The following is a 21,995-nucleotide window of genomic DNA, read 5'->3' as shown; positions in this document are numbered from 1 at the left end:
TTAAGAATCAGGAAATATTGGATGTTTTGCAGCAAATAAAAGTGGATAAACTCCTAAGGGACTGTTGAGATGTACCCAAGGCTGCAACGGGAGGCAAGGGAGGAGATTGCTGGGGCCCTGGCAGACATTTTTGCATCCTCACTAGGCACAAATGACTAGAGTTATATAGAGGCAATAGTTCCTCTATTCAGCAACAGTAGCAGTTATAAACCAGGTAAACTATAGCCCAACGAGCTAGATATCAGAGATAGGGAAATTATTTGAAAAAAAATTCTAAGGGGAAGAATTTATCTATAAATGGAAAGGTAGTGTATCTATTGGGGACTATTGTTTGGAAAATTCATGGAAGGGGTGGAATTCTACAACAAATTACTGTTGAAAAGAAGGTATTTGGTGTTTCAGGAAGCTTGCAGGTGGATAAATCCCCAAGGACCTGATGAGATGTATAATGGGGTGTTATGGGAGACAACTGAAAAGACCAGTGGGGGTTTGACAGAAACCTCTGCCTGAAGAACAGGTACAGATAACAGAAGGATATATTGTACTATATTCAAGAAGGGCAGCAGGAATAAGCCTCTACCACAAGCAATTGGGACTAGCTCAGTTAAGCATATTGGTTGGCACGGACAAGTTGGGCTGAAGGACCTATTTCTATGCTGTACAACTATGACTCTAAGCCAGGTAAAACAAGCAGAAGTGTCTAATGCCAGTGGTAGGGAAGTCATTGGAATTCGCGGTGGGGGGGGGAAGATTGATCTCCAAACAGAAATAAACAATAATCAAAGATAGTCAAGGAAGAAATCAAAACCACAAGCAACAGATGCTGGAAATCTGAGCTGTTTTCAAAAGATAGCAAAGCACGTTGAATAGCATAGTGCAGTTGATTGTTGTCTACATAGACTTCAACCAGAACCCATGTGGAAAATTGACCAAAAATGTAAAAGCCCTTTGAAAGGCTACAGAAGGACTTACATTAAGAGAATGGGCAAAGAAGCAGTAAATGGGGTAGTGTCAGGAAGTGTATGGTCATGCAATTTGATAGAAGAAATAAAAGGGTAGACTATTTTCTAAATAGAGAGAAAATTCAAAAAAAGCAGGATCTCCCAGTGGCCACCCATTTTAATTCCACATCCCATTCCGATATGTCCATCCCTGGCCCCCTCCACTATTGTGATGAGACTACACTTAGGTTGGAGGAACAACACCTTATATTGAAAGAGAACCGGGTCGAAACAACAGAGACTTTTGGAGAAGAGGAGTTCGGTGGGTAATACCGTTCCGGCTGACCGGAAGTGCACTGAGAGCGGTAAGCATAAAGGAGTTGGGTGCTTACTGATCTGGTTAACAACATATGGTGCAATCCGGGTCATATTACGATCGAGGAACGTGTTTGCAGACTGGATATTGAACTTTTTACTGTTGGACTTCGGCCACATTCCACCGTGACACAATACTAGGCGGCACGGGAGGTCGTTCCTGCCCGTGGCCATCGAACGTGCAGCTCCTCCCGTGGAGGGTCAGACACCCTGAGCCAATAGACTGGTCCTGGACTTATTTTCCATCTGGCATAGTTTGCATTTTGTTGTTTGATTGTTGGGGGTTTTTGTATTGCTATATTTACGCTCTATTCTTGGTTGGTGCAGCTGTAACGAAACCAAATTTCTCTCAGGATTAATAAAATATATCTATCTACCTATCACGTTTGGACAGCCTCCAACCTGATGGCATAAACATTGATTTCTTGAACTTCCCGTAATGCCCCACCTCCCAGCCCCTTCACCATTTTCCAGCCCCTTTCTCTCTCTCACCTTATCTCCATGCCTACCCATCACTTCCCTCTGGTGCTCCCCCACCCCCTTTCGGTCTTCCATGGCCTTCTGTCTCTTTCACCAATCAACCTCCCAGCTCGTTACTTCATCCCTCCCCCTCCAGGTTTCACTTATCATCTTGTGTTTCCCTCTCCCCTATCCCCACCTTTCAAATCTACTCCTCAGCTTTTTCTCCAGTCCTGCCGAAGGGCTTTGGCCCAAACCGTCGACTGTACTCGGTTCCTAGATGCTACCAGGCCTGCTGAGTTCCTACAGCATTTTGTGTGTGTTGCTCGGTTTTCCAACATCTGCAGATTTTCTGGTTTGTGAGAAGATTCAAAAATCGGAACCGCAGAGACTTGGGATTCCTTGTGCAGGATTCCCTAAAAGTCTTACGGACTGGAGTATTAAAAATTATAAACATAGATAGAGGCAATACTTTCCCCTTAAACAGAGGTCGAGTAAGGAGTAGGTAGGATCAGACAATCCAAGGAAATTGTTTTTCACCCAGAGGTTGGTTGAAATCTAGGACATACTTCCGTACTTTCCAGATGGTTAATTGACGGCATAGGAGACCCCAGAGCGATTGCTGGTAATTATTTCCAGTCAAAGAGTCATACAGCACGGAAAAATGCCTTCTGCCCAACTCGTCGGGCTGACAGTGTCTATCCTTGCTCGCTGCAATTGCTGCGTTTCGCCCATATGCAGCTGTTGGTCTTACAGACATGGCGGGCTGAATGGCCTGTTCCCAAGCTGTATGACGAACTGCACAAAGTGCTGAGCCAAAAAGACTCGCTGGGTGGCTCACGGTGCCCGACGACCGGAGCCTTGAGCCAGCAACTCTCGCCAGGCCGACCCCCACCACAGCACGACCGAGTCTACAGAAGTCACAGCAAGGGCACGTTCTCTCGCAGCGCGGACTAGAAACATCACAGCACGACCACGACCCCGACCCCGACCCCGACCCCGACCCCGACCCCGACCCCGGGTAAGGGCACTCACGATCGATGCAGCTGTGGACGGCCCTGTGGGCAACCGTGAACCGGTGGACAATTCTTCTCAACAAACAGCCGGCACCTCCAATCATCCTGAAAGACCTTCTGCTTCCGGATAAACAGTCCGATTGCTTCCGCCGCTCTTATTCCTCCTCCGTATCCCACAGCACATTGACACCGCTCCTTCCAGTTCCCTCTCCCATCCCACCCACTCATCATCCACCCTCACCTCCTTCCTCCCACCTTACCCATTCCTTCACTCTTCCCACTCGCCCCATTCACCTTCCCCTCTTCCCCTCCCCCTTGGTTCTGCATTTTCCAACCATTACGAGCACTCTGAATGTTAGAATTAATTAATTAAATAAATAGAATTAATGTTTCTCTGCGATCCCCTCTTAGTCTTCTATATGTACTTCATAGAACACAGGGCCAAGTTAAGAAATCCTTCATATAATACAGAATGTGGAAGCACTCAGCAAGTCATCACATCCGTGGAAAGACAGACACAGTTAAAAATTTCAGCTCAAAGACAACATCGGAACATGGAAGAGGAAGCAAGTATGCACTGTCCCAGTGCTTCTTAAACGATACTATTGGACCTGCAACACCAACTTCCTATATAGTAACTAATTCCATATTCTAGTCACCCACTGAGTAAAAAAAGTGCCCATCAACTCCCTTTTAAATCTTTCCTCTCTCATCCTAAAACCATGCCTATTTGTTTTGGACAGTCCAACCCGGAGGAAAAGTCTTTTACCTTATCTCCTCTCATAATTTTAAGCATTTGTGTACAGTCATCCTATATTCTCCTCCATTCCAAGGAAGCATAGGATCATATAACTTAGAAAGGTTTTGCTGTCTTTTTTTTGTTACATCTTCAGTGCCTTATATAGTTTGTACTCTGTGTTGTCTGTATCTCCCTGCCTGTAACGCTGCTTGCAAGATACATGACATTAAACTCAATCTAACTTGACCTATCCTTTGTGCCTACCCTTGATTCCTCGTTCAGCTCTGCGCTTTCCTACTTTCTTACATTCCTCCACTCTTGTTTTCCCTTCTTTACCCCACTGTCCGTATTGCTCTCGCTGCCTTCTCCCAGTTCAGACGAAAGATCTTGATCAAAAACATTGACTCTCCGTTTCCTTCCACCGATTCCACTCAACCTCTCCGTTCTTCCAGCACTGTGTTTCCCCCCCCTCCAGTTGCGGGGGCGGAGCTATGCGTTCAGTGACGGTCTGTATGGGTGTGTCTAGGCGCTGGACGGGACGTTAAGGTCTCTGTACACTTGACGGAGGCCTCGGTGTTTTGGTATCATGGTTGCGTTGTCGTATGTTCGATTCGTTATAATCGCACTGTGGCCCCACGTCGGCTCCTGTATAGGTAGGGATTGCGCTCGGGCTGGTTTCCGGGACCGCGCTGTTGCTGGGATTCGCCCTTCGCTCGGGGCCCACTTCTAGCAACTCGCTGTCGCTATACGGGAGAAGTGCAGATATGGGAGAGTGTTACATTGTCCACTGACAGTACAAAGCGGAGGAATATTGTTTAAATGATGACTAATTGCCGAGCTCCGAGATGCAGAGAGATCCGTGTGTCCCAATGATCCTTGAAGCCTAGTGTGCATATACTGTACCTGTATTGCAACTGATCGGGAAAGTATTTGGTGTTGGGGAATTGAAAACAGAAATAGAAAGTTATGGTTCATTTGGTGAGACTGCAGATGGACTACTGTGTACTGGTTTTATTAATGAGGTATTAATACTGCATTAAAAGTAGTGCAGATAAGATTTATTATATGAATAGTACAATATAATACACTGCAGATGCTGGAATCTGGAGCAACTCAGCTGGTTAGGCAATAGATACAAGGGAAATAGACTAAACTTTGAGGGTCGAGATCTCGGCAGATATTGTCTTACTAGACAAATCGTTGCAATTTATAAGTTGTCTTGTATATGGAAAAGTTGAAAAGGCTGATGAAATTTTGAAAGGTGAGAGGCAACTTGACTGAACTGTTTAAAAACCTGAGAGGAACAGGGTAGATAATCTTTCCTCCAATGGAAGAATCTAGATCTAAGGTACACTTTGTAGGTCCCCTCTGTTCACACTCTCCTCAGGGCCCTACTGTGAAAGCCCTATTTTCATTTGTCCTCTCATAATGCACCACCTCACACTTATCTGAATTAAACCCTGTTTGCCATTCTTTGACCCAGTTACTCAGCTGACCAAAATACCTCTGTAAATCCTGATATCCCACCTTCACTGTCGATGTCTCTGCCTATTTTAGTGCCAAGTGCAAACTTGCTACCCATGCCTTATACATTCTAATTTTAAATCATTAATGTAGGATGATGGTTAGGGGATTACTGGAGTTAAGGAATTATGTGAATACAGCATATATTAATTCAAATTAGAACAGCCTTTAGTTCCTAATGTTAATTGCAAGCAATCATCAGTTTGAAGTTACAAGGACAGTTTTGCAACCTGGTTCCTATACTCTGAACTCTACCTGTCAGACCTCTTACACTGAAATAAATCAAATATTGTTCCTTTGCTCCCTGCCATTCCAGTCTTCTCTCACTCCCAGTCATGCCTGTCTTCTTCATTAACCTTACTGTGATAAAATGCAATCTCAGCGTCCAGCCCTCACCACCCCCCCCACACTGACCTAGTTAAAAGCCTCCATAGTAGCACCAGCAAATCTGTCCTCAGGTGTAACCTGTCCCTCTTGTACAGGTCACTTCTGTCCCATAAGACATGCCAATGATCCATAAAACCAAATCTCTGCCCCTTCAGTCATGCATTAATCTGTCATATCGTGGCACAGGCAATAAGATAGAGATGACAAAACTCAAGGTTGTGCTTTTGTGACTTTCCCAACTCCTTATTTTCACTCCACCGGACTTTATCCTCCTTTTCCACCTCTGTCGTTTGAACCAATGTGCACCAGAACTTCTTGCTGCTGACCTCCCATTTTCTCCCCCGCACGCCCCTCCCCCACCCAAAGAATGCCCTGCAACTGCCCAGTCACATCCTTGAGGCAATGCGCCATCCTGGGGTTTCACTGGAGCTGTTGAATCTCCTGTCAGTCTCTCTAACTCTTGAATCCCTTGTCACTACTGTCCTTTCTGCTTTCACCCATCCCTGCTGAGTCCCAGGGCTAGTCCTGCTGCCACAGACTTGGCTACCTCTGCCTTCTCCTGACCAGTGAATGTGAAGACTAAATTTGAAAGACTGTGCTTATCTTGGCTCTTGTCCTGCTCAGCCTCTTCCCTAAAGTCTCACGGCCAAAACCATGGCACCTTGACCCCGAATCCTACACGTAGGACTCAAACACAGCCACTCTGCTAGAGCCTGACTTCTTTTTATAACTGCAGGATGTGCTGCTCTTTGAAGCTGTTGTACAAATAGCTGAGGACACATGAAAAATAGGTTGAATAGGATTGGAATGAGTGCACAGCCCTGTTTCACATGATTGGAAATGTCAAATGGTGTTGAAGTGCCACTAAACAGGATGAGAAGATCATGGAAGAGGCGAATGAGATGGATGAATTTCCCGGGACAATTAACTTTGACTTTACAGCTGAACCTTGCTCTTAAGAATAGGATCCATGTGTAATTTGAACCTCATCTCAGAATAAAGCTGCGACAGTCTGACCCAGCTCAAGGTAATAATCAGTGTGGTAATGAACTGATAATTTTAGAATCCTTTAAGAGCCAGTGGCATCATGGCAAATTTATGGTCTGCCTCTTCGAAAGACAACCATCACTACTGAGTTATTATGTCTATAACAGATTCAGATTCATTTGTCACATGTACATTGCAAATGTACAGTGAAATGTATTGTTTGCGTTAACGACCAACACAGCCTAACGATGTGCTGGGGCAGATAGCAAACTTGTCACGCATTCCGGTGCCAACATAGCATGCCAACCATATTCAGCAGAATATCACAAGAAAAAACACAACAACGAAACAAAACATCAACAGCAAAACAAGCCCCTGTCCCACCTTCTCTCACACACAAGCCTCCAAATGAAGGACAGGCTGCCCCCAGGTCTCAGACTTACAGGTACTGGGGCTCCAACGTCCTGTTTTTGGCCAGGACTTGACACGCTGACCTGGGGCATTCTCCGGGCTTAGATTTCCAGACTTGCCACCCTATCTTTGATCTTCAGGCTTCGACCTTTGGACTCGCCAATCCCTGGTCTTTGACCTCTAGCTTTGAACTCTAGACTTCACCAACCTTTGGGTTTCAACCCCAGGGCTCGCCAATCACGGGACTTGTATCTCTGGGCCTGAAACTCTGACTCGCCAACCTGGGGTGTCACCTGCCCTCATTGCTGCTGCCTGCACAGACCTTTGAACCTGGGACTCATTGGCCATAGCCTTTGACAATGGAGCACCCTGACTTCCGACTTCTATCTCCCCTTCATCCCTGTGTCTAACCCTAACTTGTCCCCTAACTCCAAAACCATCCCTACAAACTGGCACTGCCCCCAAAACCATCCCTACAAACCTGAAAAGACAACTGAGTCTGAGCCGACCTCAACAAACATCACAGCTCACTGCCATCTTGTCCAGAGGCCACACTCTGAATGACTGCAGAGATCCAGTAGCCCTGTAATAAAGGCAAAATCCTGATGGCTGTTTGATTTGAAACAACATAAACTTGTTACCCATCCAGGAAAAAGTAGTCCCTTTATTCATGCAGTCCCTTCACAGTGGGATTGGTACTGGATTGGAACAAATTCTAACTAGATCCTTGTATGATTTTTCAGGATAGCTGCTCCTAACATCTCTTTTATATCTTATTTATATTCTCCTAGGTTTATTGGTATCTTCTTTATTGGTATGACGATCCAGATCCTGGATGCTAGTAGGGTGAACTATTAAGGAGGGATTTCCTTTTTAATGATGTCTGTCTTTTTTAGGGTCAGAATTTCGATTTGGATCTTACTATGCCAGTCACATGGTGTTACAGCAACAGCCCTCTCGAGCTGTTGTCTGGGGATATGGTGTAGTGGGAGCAACAGTTAACGTGAGTGTTTGGGGAGATGGTGGCATTTATAGTCGGCAGACTACTGCAGTGAATGAAGGTAAGAAATTCCATTTTGTCGTGTGAAATGTTCGTGAGACTGTTGATCAGTAAAAGTGGTGGGTAGGATTAACGTTTAAAGGGAGAAAGAACCACAGAGGAAATTAAATAATTAAAGAGAATTGGTAAAGGAAATAAGACACACAAAACAAATGTAGTTGAAAATAGAGAAATTTTAAAGGAAATCCAAAAGTTTTCCTGAAATAGTGGGAAAAAAGGGGTCCTACTGGAGCACCAGTGGCGGGGGGTGGGAGGTGTCTACCTGTAAGGCACACTTAACTGACTTAACGGTACAGTGGCACCAACTTAAGTGAATGTAGCAATAATATCACAGTGTAAAGGGATATTCATTCATGGTGGGGAACTTGCTGGAGGTGCAGGGTAACAGCCTAAAGTCCTTAATATCCACAAGCTGGCAGTTTTTAAGACCGACCAACAGTCCTTGGGCACCCAGGAAATCTGCACCAAACAGTGGTCTGGCCAGTTTAGCCAGGATGAAATCCCATGTGTAACATCACCCACTGAAGCCGAGCATCACCTGTCGTGCCCCATAAATCTGGATCCTGCTGCCATTGGCGGCCTCCGATGAGGTTTCATCGCTCTTTGCCTTCTCATCAATAGGCGATGCTGGCAGCACACTCACTTCAGCACCCGTGTCACACAGGAAACGTCACTCTGAAAGGGTGTCCATAATGAACAGTAGAGGTCGTTGGCAGCTGGAACTCGTGGTGTTCACAGACCTCTGATGTCCTGATGCACTAGCACTATTGAAGCTGCAAGGGGGTCGGCATTTCGTAGTGTTCCTACCAAAGCGAGCATGATAAAAACACAGGCCCAGCATCATCTGTTTCACAGCAGCAGGCGTCCTATGTTGGGACCCCAGCTGACTGGGATGGTAGAGGTAGGAAAAGGAGGAGGAATGATACACCACTGCCTGGCTGAGTGTAGACTATCAGCCATTTTACCAAATTGCTTTCATGGGTGCATTAGTGATGGCAATGCGAATTTGATCAGGCATTTTCTGCATGAAGAGTTCTTTAAAAATAAAACAAGGATGGTGGTTTCCCAGGAGAGACAATGTGTGGTCCATTAGTGTTGCCGAGCAACACTGCCACTGGTGTTGGTGGAGATTTCTCACAGAGCAAACTGTGCCTCAGCTTGTACAAACCAAGCAACAGCATTTTGCTCTCAAAACTCTGGCAGTTTCAAAGCAAGTGCATTGGCTGACATGTTCAATAACTCTGGAATCATCCCAGAGCATCGGGGTCACCAACGTAGGTTTTTGCAAACAGAAATGGCAAAGGCGTTCTGTGTTTCAGAAAAGCCCTAGCAACTCATTTTTTGAACAAAAAACTGCACTTAAAGCATGCTGAAAACCCTTTACATAATTATGTCATCACGTCAGATCAGCCTCTAAAAGTGAAACCCCAACTCAATGTTGGTGAATTATGTTCATTTCCACCAATTATGTTACCCTACAATAAAGAAAAAGGATTACTGCTATCTTTGGACTACCTAAAATTTCTAGTAATCTTTCCCCTTCAGCCCGTAGAATGATTGCATTTCTTACTTTAATGGCGAAAAGATGTATTTTACAACATTGGAAAGAGCTTAATGCTCCAACTACCTTTTTTTGGTTTTCTCAGACGATTTTATGTTTGAATCTGGAGAAAATTAGAAGTAACCTTTATGATTCTTCATTTAAATTTGAACAGATTTGGGGACCTTTTATTCGATATTTTCATTTAATGTAATATTTACCCTTCTTGTTTTTTTTCACTGTTTTAATGGAGGTCGGGATTGAGGACGTGATTTTAAGTTTAACTCTGTTTGGTTTCAAGTTAGCCCATTGCTTTGCTTTGCTTTTAGTTAGTGGCACGGTGGGTTTTTTTTTTGGGGTTTTTTTTTCTTTTTTTCCATTGATATATATAAAATCTAGTATACTATTATGTTATCTTGGTTTCTTATGCTTAAATTACATTGTTTGTAGTATTTTCTTTTTGGTATTGTTATCTTTTGGAATTTTATTATACTTTAACATTGTATTAATGTTTATATGGCTTACCTTTTTTGTATACTTATTCAATAAAAAGATTTAAAAAGAAAGAAAGAAAGAAAGAAAAAGGGAAGGAGAGTGCAGGAGGCGTTATGGAAGGCTCCAGAATAAAGAAATAGACTAGAATGTTTAAAAAAGGATAAGCATTTCACTTCTGGTAAAATGTAGACAAAATTGACAAAGTCATGAATACAGGATTAAATGTGTTAAAGTGCACGCAGTATGTTGGCTCCTTGCTGTGTCATGGTATAAATGCTCATGCAAACCAAGGAAGGGGACATAAATCATACCTATCTAAAACAACATGTGAGGAATTCATCAATCTGATTGGACCCAGCACACTGGATCATATTATCGGTGAAGTGAAGAAATACAAGTATTATTCTGTTTCATTGGATTCTACTCCAGATATATAATGTGGACCAGCTGACTTTGACTGTGTGCTACATTTTGCCGTCTGAACCAGTTGAAAAATTTGTGAAGTTCTTGGAAAAAGACAGAAAAAGGCAGAAAGCTTATCTAAAGGTGAACGGTGTTTTTGGATTCCTTCATCAGTTACAGTCATTTACACCTGAAGAGATTGTAAAGAGGTCAACAAATCTTATTAAATCAAATCCGGAAGATCTGGAAGAAAGTATTAATGAAGAATTTGTGCAGTTTACTGAACTGTTGAAAACTGATCTTGCTTCTCATATTGGCGCCAAACGAGACCTTGTAGAGTTACAGTTGTACCATTTGATAACTGACAATTCTTTGGAGTCATGTTTTCCAAATGTAGAAAATGCCTTGCGCATGTATTTGTCACTCATGGTTACCAACTGCAGTGGAGAACGCTCATTTTCAAAACTAAAAAGAATTAAAAATGAACTCAGGAGCACCATGGGTCAAAACAGATTGAACAATCTCACTCTAATTAGCATTGAACATGAACTTCTGCGTGAAATAGACACTCCCAGTATCATCAACAAATTTGCTCATGCTAAATCTAGAAAATCTAACTTTTAAATTGTAGTTTTGTTACTTTTGACATTTGAAATTGATACCTACATGTAAGTAATACTATTACTGAAGTGTCAGACATTTGTCATATTATCTGGCTGTATAGCAAATGAAAAAATTGAATTATTTTACTATGCAAGTAAATAATTTATGTTTTAATACTTTAAGTGCATTTTTAAAATTTAGGGCCCCTTTATAACATACGCTACAGGCCCCGCACTAGCTTAATCCAACCCTGTTTCAAATACCTCAAAGGTATAAGATTAGCACATGCGGGAGGCTCGGTCTTTTTCCTTTGTCTCCAGGCCATGCTTCACAGAACCATTGGAAAATTTGCTCCAGCCACGCACTTTTAGCTAAGTGTCTGTGTGTTGAATATTCAATTTTGTAATCAGAGTAACTCACGAATTTAGAGGTTTGGTCAAATCTTTTACTGTTTATAAATAAATTACTAGCATGCTTATTCGTAACTAGTGTTCATAATCTGTCTCACTCACGAAACCTGTGAACCTGCTTCCTCGTGACATGTACATTCCTTGATAATAAATGTCTTTTGAACTTTGAATGCGATGTTAGCATTCACTTCAAGAGGACTAGAAAATAAAAGCAAGAATCTAATGCTGAGGCCCTGTAAGGTACTGGTGAGGCCTCACTTTCAGTATCGTGAGCAGTTTTAGAATTTAAGAAAAGATGCGCTAACATTGGAAAAGGTTCAGAGGAGTTTCATGAGAAAGATTCTAGGAATGAAAGAGTTATCATACGAACAGTGACGCAAGACTCTGGCCTGTGCTCACTGGAATATAGAAGAATGGGGGGAGGGGAATCTTGTTGAAACCAATCGAATGTTGAAAAGCTTTATAGAGTGGATATGAAAGAGTATGTTTCCTTTGGTTAGGGAGCCTAGGACCAGAGGGCACAGCCTCAAAACAGAAGGACATCCCTTTGGAACTGAGATGAGGAAGAATTTCTTTAACCAGAGTGTGGTGAATCTGTGAAAAATCCTTGCTACAGGCGGCTGTGGGGGCCAGATCACTGGGTGCATTTAAGGTGGAGGTTATTAGGTTCATGATTTATCAGGGCATGAAAGGTTGCAGGGAGAAGCAGGAGGATGGGATTGCAGACATCCCACCCTGCAAAAACTCATTTCAGGGAGGTAGCACCTCCCCCCCCCCCCCGTCGACCTCCAAGGGTGTATGTAATACTTTGTTTAGTGATTTTGTCTAATCTGTAAACCAAGTTGGGTATATGCAGCAAATGTTACATTAAAATATGCACTTATATTGTCATGTTTATTCTATTTCAACTTTAAGAAAGTCTACAGGGAGTTTGGCTTCATCACGTAGGACATCAATAGCATAGCTCCTTGGCAATCGCCTCTGATCTGGGCCGACATTTACGTGCTGGGCGGCACCTAATTAATTAGCTTGTTTATTTCGGCTTTTTTCTTTTTTTCTTTCTTTTTCAATCTTTTTATTAATTTCAAAATACAGAAACAATACATAGCAATAATACAAATAGTAGGAGATATATTGTTGCACTTAAAAAAAGTAATTGCAAAACCAAGTAGTGTAAATTAACAAAGCTCCCAAACATGTAGAACTAACCACGGATAATACAAAGTAAAAAAAAAACTGGGAAAAAAAACATGAAAAAGAAAAAAAAAACAAAACAAAAAAAAACAAACCCCATCCCCAAAGAAAAACAAAATTAATCAACTAAACTAAAAGACTTGGGCAAAACTAACAACTTAAAAATGGAAAAGAAGAAAACCTTAGTGTCGACGACTCCATTCCCCTCCAACAACAGTACAGAGAGATAAAACAAGTTTGGAAATGATCAAATTACATCAAATGAAAATGCTGAATGAATGGCCTCCAAGTTTTTTCAAACTTAATGGAAGGGTCATAAACTGCACTTCTAATTTTCTCCAAATTCAAACACACCATAGTTTGTGAAACCCTTAGGAGGGTTAATCTCTTTCCAATTCAACAAAATGGACCTTCTAGGCATTAAAGTAAGAAATGCAATCATCCTTCGTGATGAAGAGGTTAAATTATTTAAGTCTATCATTGGTAATCCAAAGATAGCAGTAACTGGATGAGGTTGTAAGTCTATGTTTAGGACCGTTGAAATAATATCAAAAATATCTTTCCAATATTTCTCCAACAAGGGACATGACCAGAACATGTGGGTTAAAGAAGCTATCTCGAAATGACATCTGTCACATATTGGATTAATATAAGAGTAATAACGAGATAGTTTATCTTTGGACATATGAGCCCTGTGCACTGCTTTAAACTGTATCAACCTATGCTTAGCACATACAGAGGATGAATTCACCAACTGAAGAATTTTTTCCCATTTATCAGTCGGTATATTAATCTCAAGTTCTCTTTCCCAGTCAGCTTTAATTTTATTAGAAGCATCAGGACATAGATTCATAATTATATTATATATAATTGCTACTACACTTTTCTGAGAGAGATTTAAATCTAAGATTTTTTCCGAAGTGTCCATTGGATATGGGTTTGGAAAATTAGGAGAGACAGTAATTAAAACGTTTCTAATCTGTAGATATCTAAAAAAGTGAAATCTGGGTAGGTTATATTTATTAGAGAGTTGATCAAAAGACATAAAACAGTTATCCAAGAATAAATCGCAAAAAGATATTATACCTTTGGTTTTCCAATCAAAGTAAGCTTGACCCATCGTGGAAGGTTGAAAAAGAAAATTTGATGTAATGGGACTTGCTAGAATAAATTGATTAAACCCAAAAAATCTTCGGAATTGAAACCATATACGTAAAGTATGCTTAACTATTGGGTTGTTCATTTGTTTATATGATTTAAAAGAAGTAAAAGGAAGTAAAGTTCCTAAAACCGAACCCAAGGAAAACCCTTGTAATGAATTAGATTCAAGATTTACCCAATGAGGGTTTAAAGATGCGTCCAAATCTTGTAACCAAAATTTTAAATATCGAATATTAATTGCCCAATAATAGAATCTAAAATTCGGGAGGGCGAGCCCCCCCTCCTTTTTAGATTTCTGTAGATACCTTTTACCTAACCTAGGATTTTTATTCTGCCAAATATATGAGGAAATTTTTGAATCTACGTTATCAAAAAAAGATTTTGGGATAAAAATTGGAACCGATTGGAATATATACAAAAATTTGGGCAAAATGATCATCTTAATAGCATTAATCCGACCAATCAAAGACAAAGAGATTGGGGACCATTTGGTAAATAAAAGTTTAATCTGATCAATTAAAGGTAAAAAATTAGCTTTAAATAAATCTTTATATTTTTTCGTAATTGTTATCCCTAAATATATAAATGAATCAGTAACCAATTTAAATGGTAAACGTCCATAAATAGGTACATGCTTATTTAAAGGGAATAATTCACTCTTACTAAGATTCAATTTGTAACCAGAGAAGTTACTAAATTGAGCTAACAGATCTAGGATAGCAGGAATTGACTTCTCCGGGTTAGAGATGTATAACAACAAATCACCTGCATATAATGATAATTTATGTATTTCGTTTCCACGGGTAATACCAACAATATTTGGCGAGTCACGAATAGCAATTGCTAAAGGTTCAAGAGCAATATTAAATAGTAAAGGACTAAGAGGGCAACCTTGCCTAGTACCACGAAAAAGACGAAAAAAAGGAGATCTATAATTATTTGTACAAACCGAGGCTACCGGGGAGTAATATAACAATTTAATCCAAGATATAAATGTCAAATTAAAATTAAATTTCTCAAGAACATTAAATAAATAAGGCCATTCAACTCTGTCAAAGGCTTTCTCAGCATCTAATGAGATTATACATTCTGGGGTAGTAAATGAGGGGGTGTAAACAATATTCATTAACCTCCTAATATTAAAGGATGAATAGCGATTTTTAATAAATCCGGTTTGATCCATGAAAATAATTTGAGGTAACACCTTCTCCAGTCTAGTAGCTAGAATTTTTGAAAAAATTTTAGAGTCTACATTCAGAAGAGATATCGGTCTGTATGATGCACAATCAGTAGGATCTTTATTCTTTTTAAGAATTAAGGAAATAGAGGCTTCATAAAACGATTGTGGTAATTTACCTAAACTGATTTTACCTAAACTGATTTTTCCTAAACTGATTGCTTCCTTGAATATTCTAGACAACTTAGAAGAAAGAATGGAGGAAAAAAATTTTAAAAATTCCACTGTAAACCCATCCGGACCGGGTGCTTTACCGGAATTCAATGATGAGCTTGCAGTTATTATTTCTTCCTCTGAAATGGAAGTTTCTAATGATAGGGAATCTTCGGATGATAGTTTCGGAAAACTCAATTTACTTAAAAAATCATGCATGAAATTAGAATCATGAGGAAAATCAGAGTGATATAAAGAAGTATAAAATTCTTGAAAGGTTTGGTTTATCCCAACATGATCAACTGTGAAAGTATCATCCTGTTTACGAATCTTAGTAATTTGACATTTAACGCTTGACGCTTGACGTTTAACGTTTGACACTTTTTTCTTAAAGATGTGCTGGGTGCGTTCCGGCCACTGCTGTATTCTTCACGGCCCGGAGGTTGAGGACCACTGAATTATAAGTCACTTAGAAGTCAATAGCATTATAACATTTTAAGTAACATTTGGATGTTAAACACACAGCGCATATTTTCCTCGTATGAACATTTAAAATCATTGCAACACACCAATATCGCTGAATCAGTGGGAGCCCTGGGCTTGTTTTCCTGCAACAACACGGTCCTATCGAGGGGTGATGGGAGACAGCGATACTCGAGGGGGCACACATCAAAGTCGCTGGTGAACGCAGCAGGCCAGGCAGCATCTCTAGGAAGAGGTACAGTCGAAGTTTTGGGCCGAGACCCTTCGTCTTGGTTGGGGACCACTCTTAGCACGAAGAGAGACCAATCGGGATGCTCGCTCTCCCTCTCCCTCTCCCTCTCAAAAAAATTGTATATAATTTCCGGGCGTCAGGGAGCCACTATCGATATGCGGGAGACTCCCGGAACTTCCAGGAGAGGTGGGATGTCTGGGCTTGAGAGGGAAATGGATCAGCCATGATGAAATAGTGGAGCAGACTTGATAGGCCGAATGGCCCAATTCTGCTCCTATGTCTTATGGTCTTTGTAGTCATTGCCTCAATGACTATTATCCAGTTGCACCTACATCTGCCTTAATGAAGTGTTTCAAAAGGCTGCTTATGGCTGGAATTAACTTCTGTCTGATAAAGGACCTGGACCCATGCAATTCACCTTCTACCACAACAAGTCTATGGTGTATGCAATCTCACTAGCTCTCTACTCAGCTTTGTAGACAACAGTAAAGCATGTCAGATTGCTGTTTATCGATTACAGTTTGATGTACAACACCATCGGCTCCTCCGTGCTAATCAACAAGCTTCAAACCCTGGGCCTGCATACCTCCCTCCTCCACTTCCTTATTGGGAGACTACAGTCGGTGCTAATTAGTAATAATATCTCCTTGCTGACTCTCAACACAGACACACCTCAAAGATGTGTGCTTAGCCTACTGTTGTACTCTCTATACATTCATGACTATGTGGCAAGCTCAAGTGCCATCTATAAATTTGCAGTTGACACCACTATTGTTGGTAAAATCTCAGATGGTGATGAGGAGGCATACAGGAGTGAGATAGATTGGCTGGTTGACAGGGTGAGTAGTTTTAAGTTCCTAGGTGTCAGCATCTTGGAGGATCTATCCTGGATCCAACACAACGATGCAATCATGAAGAAGGCACACCAGTGGCTCAAGGACCTTGTGAAGATTTTGTACGCCACCAAAGACTCTTGCAAATTTCAGTCGATGTAAGGTGGAAAGCATTGCACCTCAGCCTGGTGCAGTGGCTGCAATGCACAAGATCGAAAGTGGCTGCAGAGGGTTGTGAACAAGGGCAACTCTCCCCATCAATGAGGACATCTTTTAAAGGCGGTGCTTCAACAAGGTGGCTTCCATCATTAAAGACATGCACTCTTCTCATTACTACCACCAGGGTACAGGAGCCGTAACACTCAGTGATTCGGCAAAAGCTTCTTCCCCTCCACCATCAGTTTTTTGGCAAGTCCATAAACCCATGAACTCATTACTCTTTTTGTTTGCTCTACTGATTTTGTAATTTTATGTCTTTGCACTGCACTGCTGCTGTAAAACAACAAACTTCATGCCATAAGACAGCGATAATATACCTGATTCTGACTCTGAGAGATTGGATGGGCTGGGTTTATTCTCACTGAAATGTAGGAGAACCAAGGGCTGACCTTGCAGAGGTTTATAATATTATGAGGGGCATAGATAGGATCGATAATTAGTCTTTTTCTTCAGGGCAGGGGTGTCTAAAGCCAGCGGGCACAGGTTTAAGCTGGGAAGGGTGACTTGAAGGAGTTCTGAGGGATATGTTTTTCAGAGGATAATGGTTATTTGGCTGCAAGAGGAGGAGGCAGATTCTGATAAGTGCAAAGTGTTGCCCTTTAGGAAGTCGAATTATTTCTGTAAACTATTTGGAAGTACATATATAGGGCAAGGCTAGTAAATTTGCAGATGTTACAAAAAGTAGCTGGTGTGGTAGACAGTGAAGAAGGTTATTAAAAATTACAGGGGAATCTTGATCAGCTGGGTATGTGGGCTGAGGACTGGCAAATGGGTTTCAATTCGAAGGTGTGAAGTGTTGCAGTTTGGGAAGTCAGACTATGGTAGGATTTATACGGTGAATGAACGGGTCCTAGGGGGTGTTGTAGAATAGAGGGACAATAGAACTTGTTCACTGAAAGTAGTGTCAGAAGTAGGCAGGGTGGTGAAAAGGCATTTAGCATGCTGGCCCTCAGTCAGGACATTGAGTAGAGGCTTTGGCATGTTACGTTGCAGTTGTACAAGATGTTGGTGAGGCAGAATTAGAGTACTGTGTGCAGTTTTGGTCACCACTTAAACGAAAGACATTACTCAACTGAGAAGAGTGCAGGGATTTATGAGGATTCAAGAGCCTGAGTTATAGGAAGACGTTGGACAGTCTAGGACTTCATTCCTTGGAACATAGGAGGTTGAGGGTGACCTTACGAAGGTGTATAAAGTCATGAGGGATATGGATAGGGTGAATGTACATATTATTTATCCCAGGGATGAGGAACTAAAAATTTGAGAGTATAGGTTTCAGATGTAAGATTCAAAAAGGACACCTTCTTCATATACAGGTGTCCCCTGCTTTTCGAACGTTCGCTTTACGAAACCTCACTGTTACAAAAGACCTACATTAGTACCCTGTTTGCGCTTTCAGAAGCTGTTTTCACTGTTACGAAAAAAATTCAGCGCGCGATAAAAAATACAGCGCGCGAAAAAAAGCAGCGTGCGCCCCGAGCAGCCGCTCTCCCCCGGATTCGGAACGGCATTCTCGCCAGCATTGCTTAATCAGGTGCCTGTGAGCAGTCGTTTGCAAGATGAGTTCTATGGTATCGGAAAAGCCTGAAAGAGCTCGTAAGGGTGTTACACTTAGCGTAAAACGAGACATAATTAAGCGTTTCGATCGTTGTGAACGAAGCAAGGACAAAATGAGTTTGGCTTGTGGAAGCTGACGAAGATGATGTTGATGAGGTTTTGGTATCCCATGACCAAGAACTGACAGATGAAGAGCTGATGCATTTGGAAGAGGAAAAGATAACAATCGAAACCGAATGAGTAGTGATAAAGTACGACTTTAATTTTGAAAGGGTACGTAGGTTTAGGGGATATTTGCAAGATTCTTTGAGTCCTTACAAAGAACTGTATGATAGAAAAATGCGCGAGGCTCAGCAGTCAAGCAAGCCTTCCACATCAACCACAGCAGACAACGAACCCTGACCTTCGACATCGAGGTGGGTAGTCATAAGAGAAGATGAGCTGCCTGCCCTGATCGACGATGAGATGACACCCCCGTGTCCCACCACCCCAACACCCGGGCCCGGACAGATACTGTACAGATTCGTGGAGAATGCAGCAGTAGCCGGGAGGCACACAGCACATCTTTAAGAAAAAAGCCAAAATAAGCATGCTAATTAATTAGGTCCCACCCCACACGCAATTAATTAGCATGTTTATTTCGGCTTTAAGATGTGCTGGGTGCGTCCCGGCTACCGCTGGACCCCTGCGTGCTTCGCGGCAATGTATCAGTTGGTGGCCCGGAGGGTGGGGGCCACTGCACCACCCAGCCTGCGACGACTCAGTCTAACACACCATCATCAGTGTGCTCGGTGCGGAACCAATTCCGGTAAGAGATACTACACTGTACATACATTATTTCTACTTTATTTCGGCTGTGTATTTTTACGTGTTATTTGGTATGATTTGGCAGCTTCATAGCTTAAAGGTTACTGGAGAGCGCTTGCGTTGTGTTTTTGCCAACAGCGCTTGCGTGAGATTTTCGCTACAGAGATTTGTGCCGGCAATGATTGTGGAAAAGTATAGGCTGTGTATTTATGATATCATTCCTGCTTTTACTATATATTACTGTTATTTTAGGTTTTATGTGTTATTTGGCATGATTTGGTAGGTTATTTTTGGGTCTGCGAACGCTCACAAAATTTCCCCATATAAATAAATGGTAATTGCTTCTTCGCTTTACGACATTTCGGCTTACGAACCGTTTCATAGGAACGCTCTACCTTCGGATGGCGGGGGAAACCTGTATAGGACAATCTGCCAGAGAAAATAAGCACATAGGGTGAATGCATGCAGCCTGTTTGCCCTCACGTTGGGTGAGACTAAAACTGGAACTCATAGGTTTAGGGTGAAAGGTGAAATATTCTATGGAAATTTGATGTGATTTTGTTTTCACTCCATGGTGTGAGTGTGAACTGAGCTGCTAGCTGAAATGGTAGATGCGGGATCAATTGTAACATTCAAGAGGTTTGTTTGGGCATATGGATGAGCGGTCCAGGTGGGCCGGAGATCAGGTTTGCATGGACTGGATGGACTGTTTATTGCTGTATGACTACGTTTAAACAACGTTTGGATGAGTACATGAATAAAAGCAGTTCAGAGGGATATAGGTCAAATGTGGGCAAATGGGACTTGTTGGGTGGGCACTGTGGTTAGCATGGATGAGTTGGGCCAAAGGGCCTGTTTTCTTGTTGTCTGACTCTGTAACTTACTTGGAAGGTATTATCCAATTCTGCAGGGAGCGCTCATGGAGTGAGGTCGCTTCTGGCTTCTGGCTTCGCTCCATTCCCGTTACCTTTTTTCTAACCTATGATCTCCCTTACTTAACCAATTTTTACCTACACCAGAAAATTTATTTTATCCTATTGATTTTTTCTTGAACTGCAACTCTGGAATCTAAAGAAATTAGTACAAAATCCAAAGCCAAAGACGGGAAAGATTCCGACGGGAGCAGAGGAAAAAGAAAAGGTGACTCTTTGAAGTTTTTAGAGGAAAAATTCGAGGAACAACGTCAAAATCTATCTGAAAGTTTATCTGATAAACTTGAACAACAATGTCAAAGTGTTAATGAAGACTTAAAATCAATCACGGAAACTCTGAAATCCCTGGATTGTGAAGTTCAAGAACATCGAAGTAAAATCTCTGAACTGGATATTAAATCTCAGAAGACGGATTCATAAGTGGAGAACTTGGAGCAGAATTTAGCTTCGACCATTAAACAACTGCAACATTTTAAATCCAAAGTCATCGATCTTGAAAATCGATCGAGAAGACAGAACTTACGTATAATTGGTCTACCCGAGGATGTTGAGGATGGAGACCCTTCAATATTCTTTGCTCAACTTTTAAAGGATACGTTCAGCTCAGTATTTCCAAATGAGCCTCCATTGCTTGACCGCACCCATCGTATATTGTGGCCAAAGCCGGCATCTGCCGAATCAAAACCGAGACCAATTATTCTTCGTTTCCATTACATTAATGTTAAAGAACAGCTTCTCCAGACTGCTCGTCGGCAAGGGATGATCAATTATTGTCAGCATTCCTTCAGAATAGTTCAAGATTACAGTCCTGAAGTGATGAAAGAGCAATTGACTTTTAAACCTCTGATGTCGGAATGTTATCAAAAAAATCTCAAACCAGCATTATTGTACCCTGCACGCCTAAGAACTTCTCTTCCTGATGGATCTCGTCGTATCTTCCATTCCACAACCGCTGCTCAAAGCTTTTTGGATGACAACTACTCATCTGATATGGACACCGCCCTTTAATTAATGTTCTGTGCTCTCAGTATCAGCTTTTTTTCTGGTGTTTTAAAAAAAATAACAAACTTTCTATTACCGTACGATGAAGGTTTTTTATAAGCTCAAGATTTTTGTTTTGTGCTTAGTACTATAGATATTATTTTACAACTTATCTAAAAAAGTCTTTTCTCGCGAATAATGTTACTTTTCCTTAGTTAATTTTTTTTAACTATTTGATTTCCGATATTATCACTAACGATTTGATCTGACGATCAATTTTAGTTATATGTTCTTTATTTTTGCTTTTGTATAATTAAAATGGCGGTTTGTTTTTCTTTTTGCATAATCTCCTTTGTTCTTTTTGTGCATGCCATGTTCTTACGTTTCTTCTTCCCATAATCCCCCTTCTTTTGTTGGAAGTGATATTTTATTCATTTTCATTTATAATTAGGTAATCATACATACTGATACTAACTTTTTCTTATTTATGTACTTTAGAAATTATACTATGTAGATTATTGTAGTGTAGTGTTTAATTTTTCTATATCGGTTTTCGGGGGGTCATCTATATAACATATATCTTTGGAGTTGCCTCCTGCATAAATGGGGTTAGATTTAGTATTAGCTAATTCTTTCTTCAGCCTTCTCTGGCTTAGTTCGAGGTTCTTAGGGATGGAGGGTGGGGGAGTTTTTTTCTTTATTAATTTTTTCTATTGGGCTGATTTAGTACTACAAAGATGTCTGGAGTGTTGGGATTTCCGGTTCCTCTCTGATCATGTATCCCTTTTCTGATTTCATGAGTTCACATTATGATTAACCATTTACACACCAAAGGGTTAATGCTAAATTATGGCTCA

General features: G+C 41.3%; 2 protein-coding genes across 3 annotated transcripts in view; one reads left to right on the top strand and one right to left on the bottom strand.

Annotated features, from left to right (window-relative positions):
• The window catches only part of acad8 (acyl-CoA dehydrogenase family, member 8), a 106,133-nt gene extending 103,172 nt beyond the window's left edge, over positions 1–2,961 (bottom strand). The window contains exon 1 of the mRNA XM_063038701.1: positions 2,811–2,961. Coding sequence (XP_062894771.1) covers positions 2,811–2,895 — 85 coding nt within the window. The 5' untranslated portion in view covers positions 2,896–2,961. The remainder of the gene's footprint in view (positions 1–2,810) is intronic.
• A 1,085-nt stretch (positions 2,962–4,046) lies between these two features.
• Positions 4,047–21,995, top strand: part of siae (sialic acid acetylesterase) — a 61,611-nt gene continuing 43,662 nt past the window's right edge. The window contains exons 1-3 of one of the 2 annotated variants that reach the window (XM_063038696.1): positions 4,059–4,183; positions 6,178–6,468; positions 7,736–7,900. In XM_063038696.1, coding sequence (XP_062894766.1) covers positions 7,774–7,900 — 127 coding nt within the window. In that variant the 5' untranslated portion in view covers positions 4,059–4,183; positions 6,178–6,468; positions 7,736–7,773. Of the gene's footprint in view, positions 4,184–6,177; positions 6,469–7,735; positions 7,901–21,995 lie in introns of both variants that reach the window. The other variant, XM_063038694.1, reaches the window with a different exon arrangement.

The sequence above is a fragment of the Mobula hypostoma genome, chromosome X2, assembly GCF_963921235.1.
Source record: "Mobula hypostoma chromosome X2, sMobHyp1.1, whole genome shotgun sequence".
NCBI lineage: Eukaryota > Metazoa > Chordata > Chondrichthyes > Myliobatiformes > Myliobatidae > Mobula > Mobula hypostoma.
This window is presented reverse-complemented; position numbering and strand designations above follow the sequence as displayed.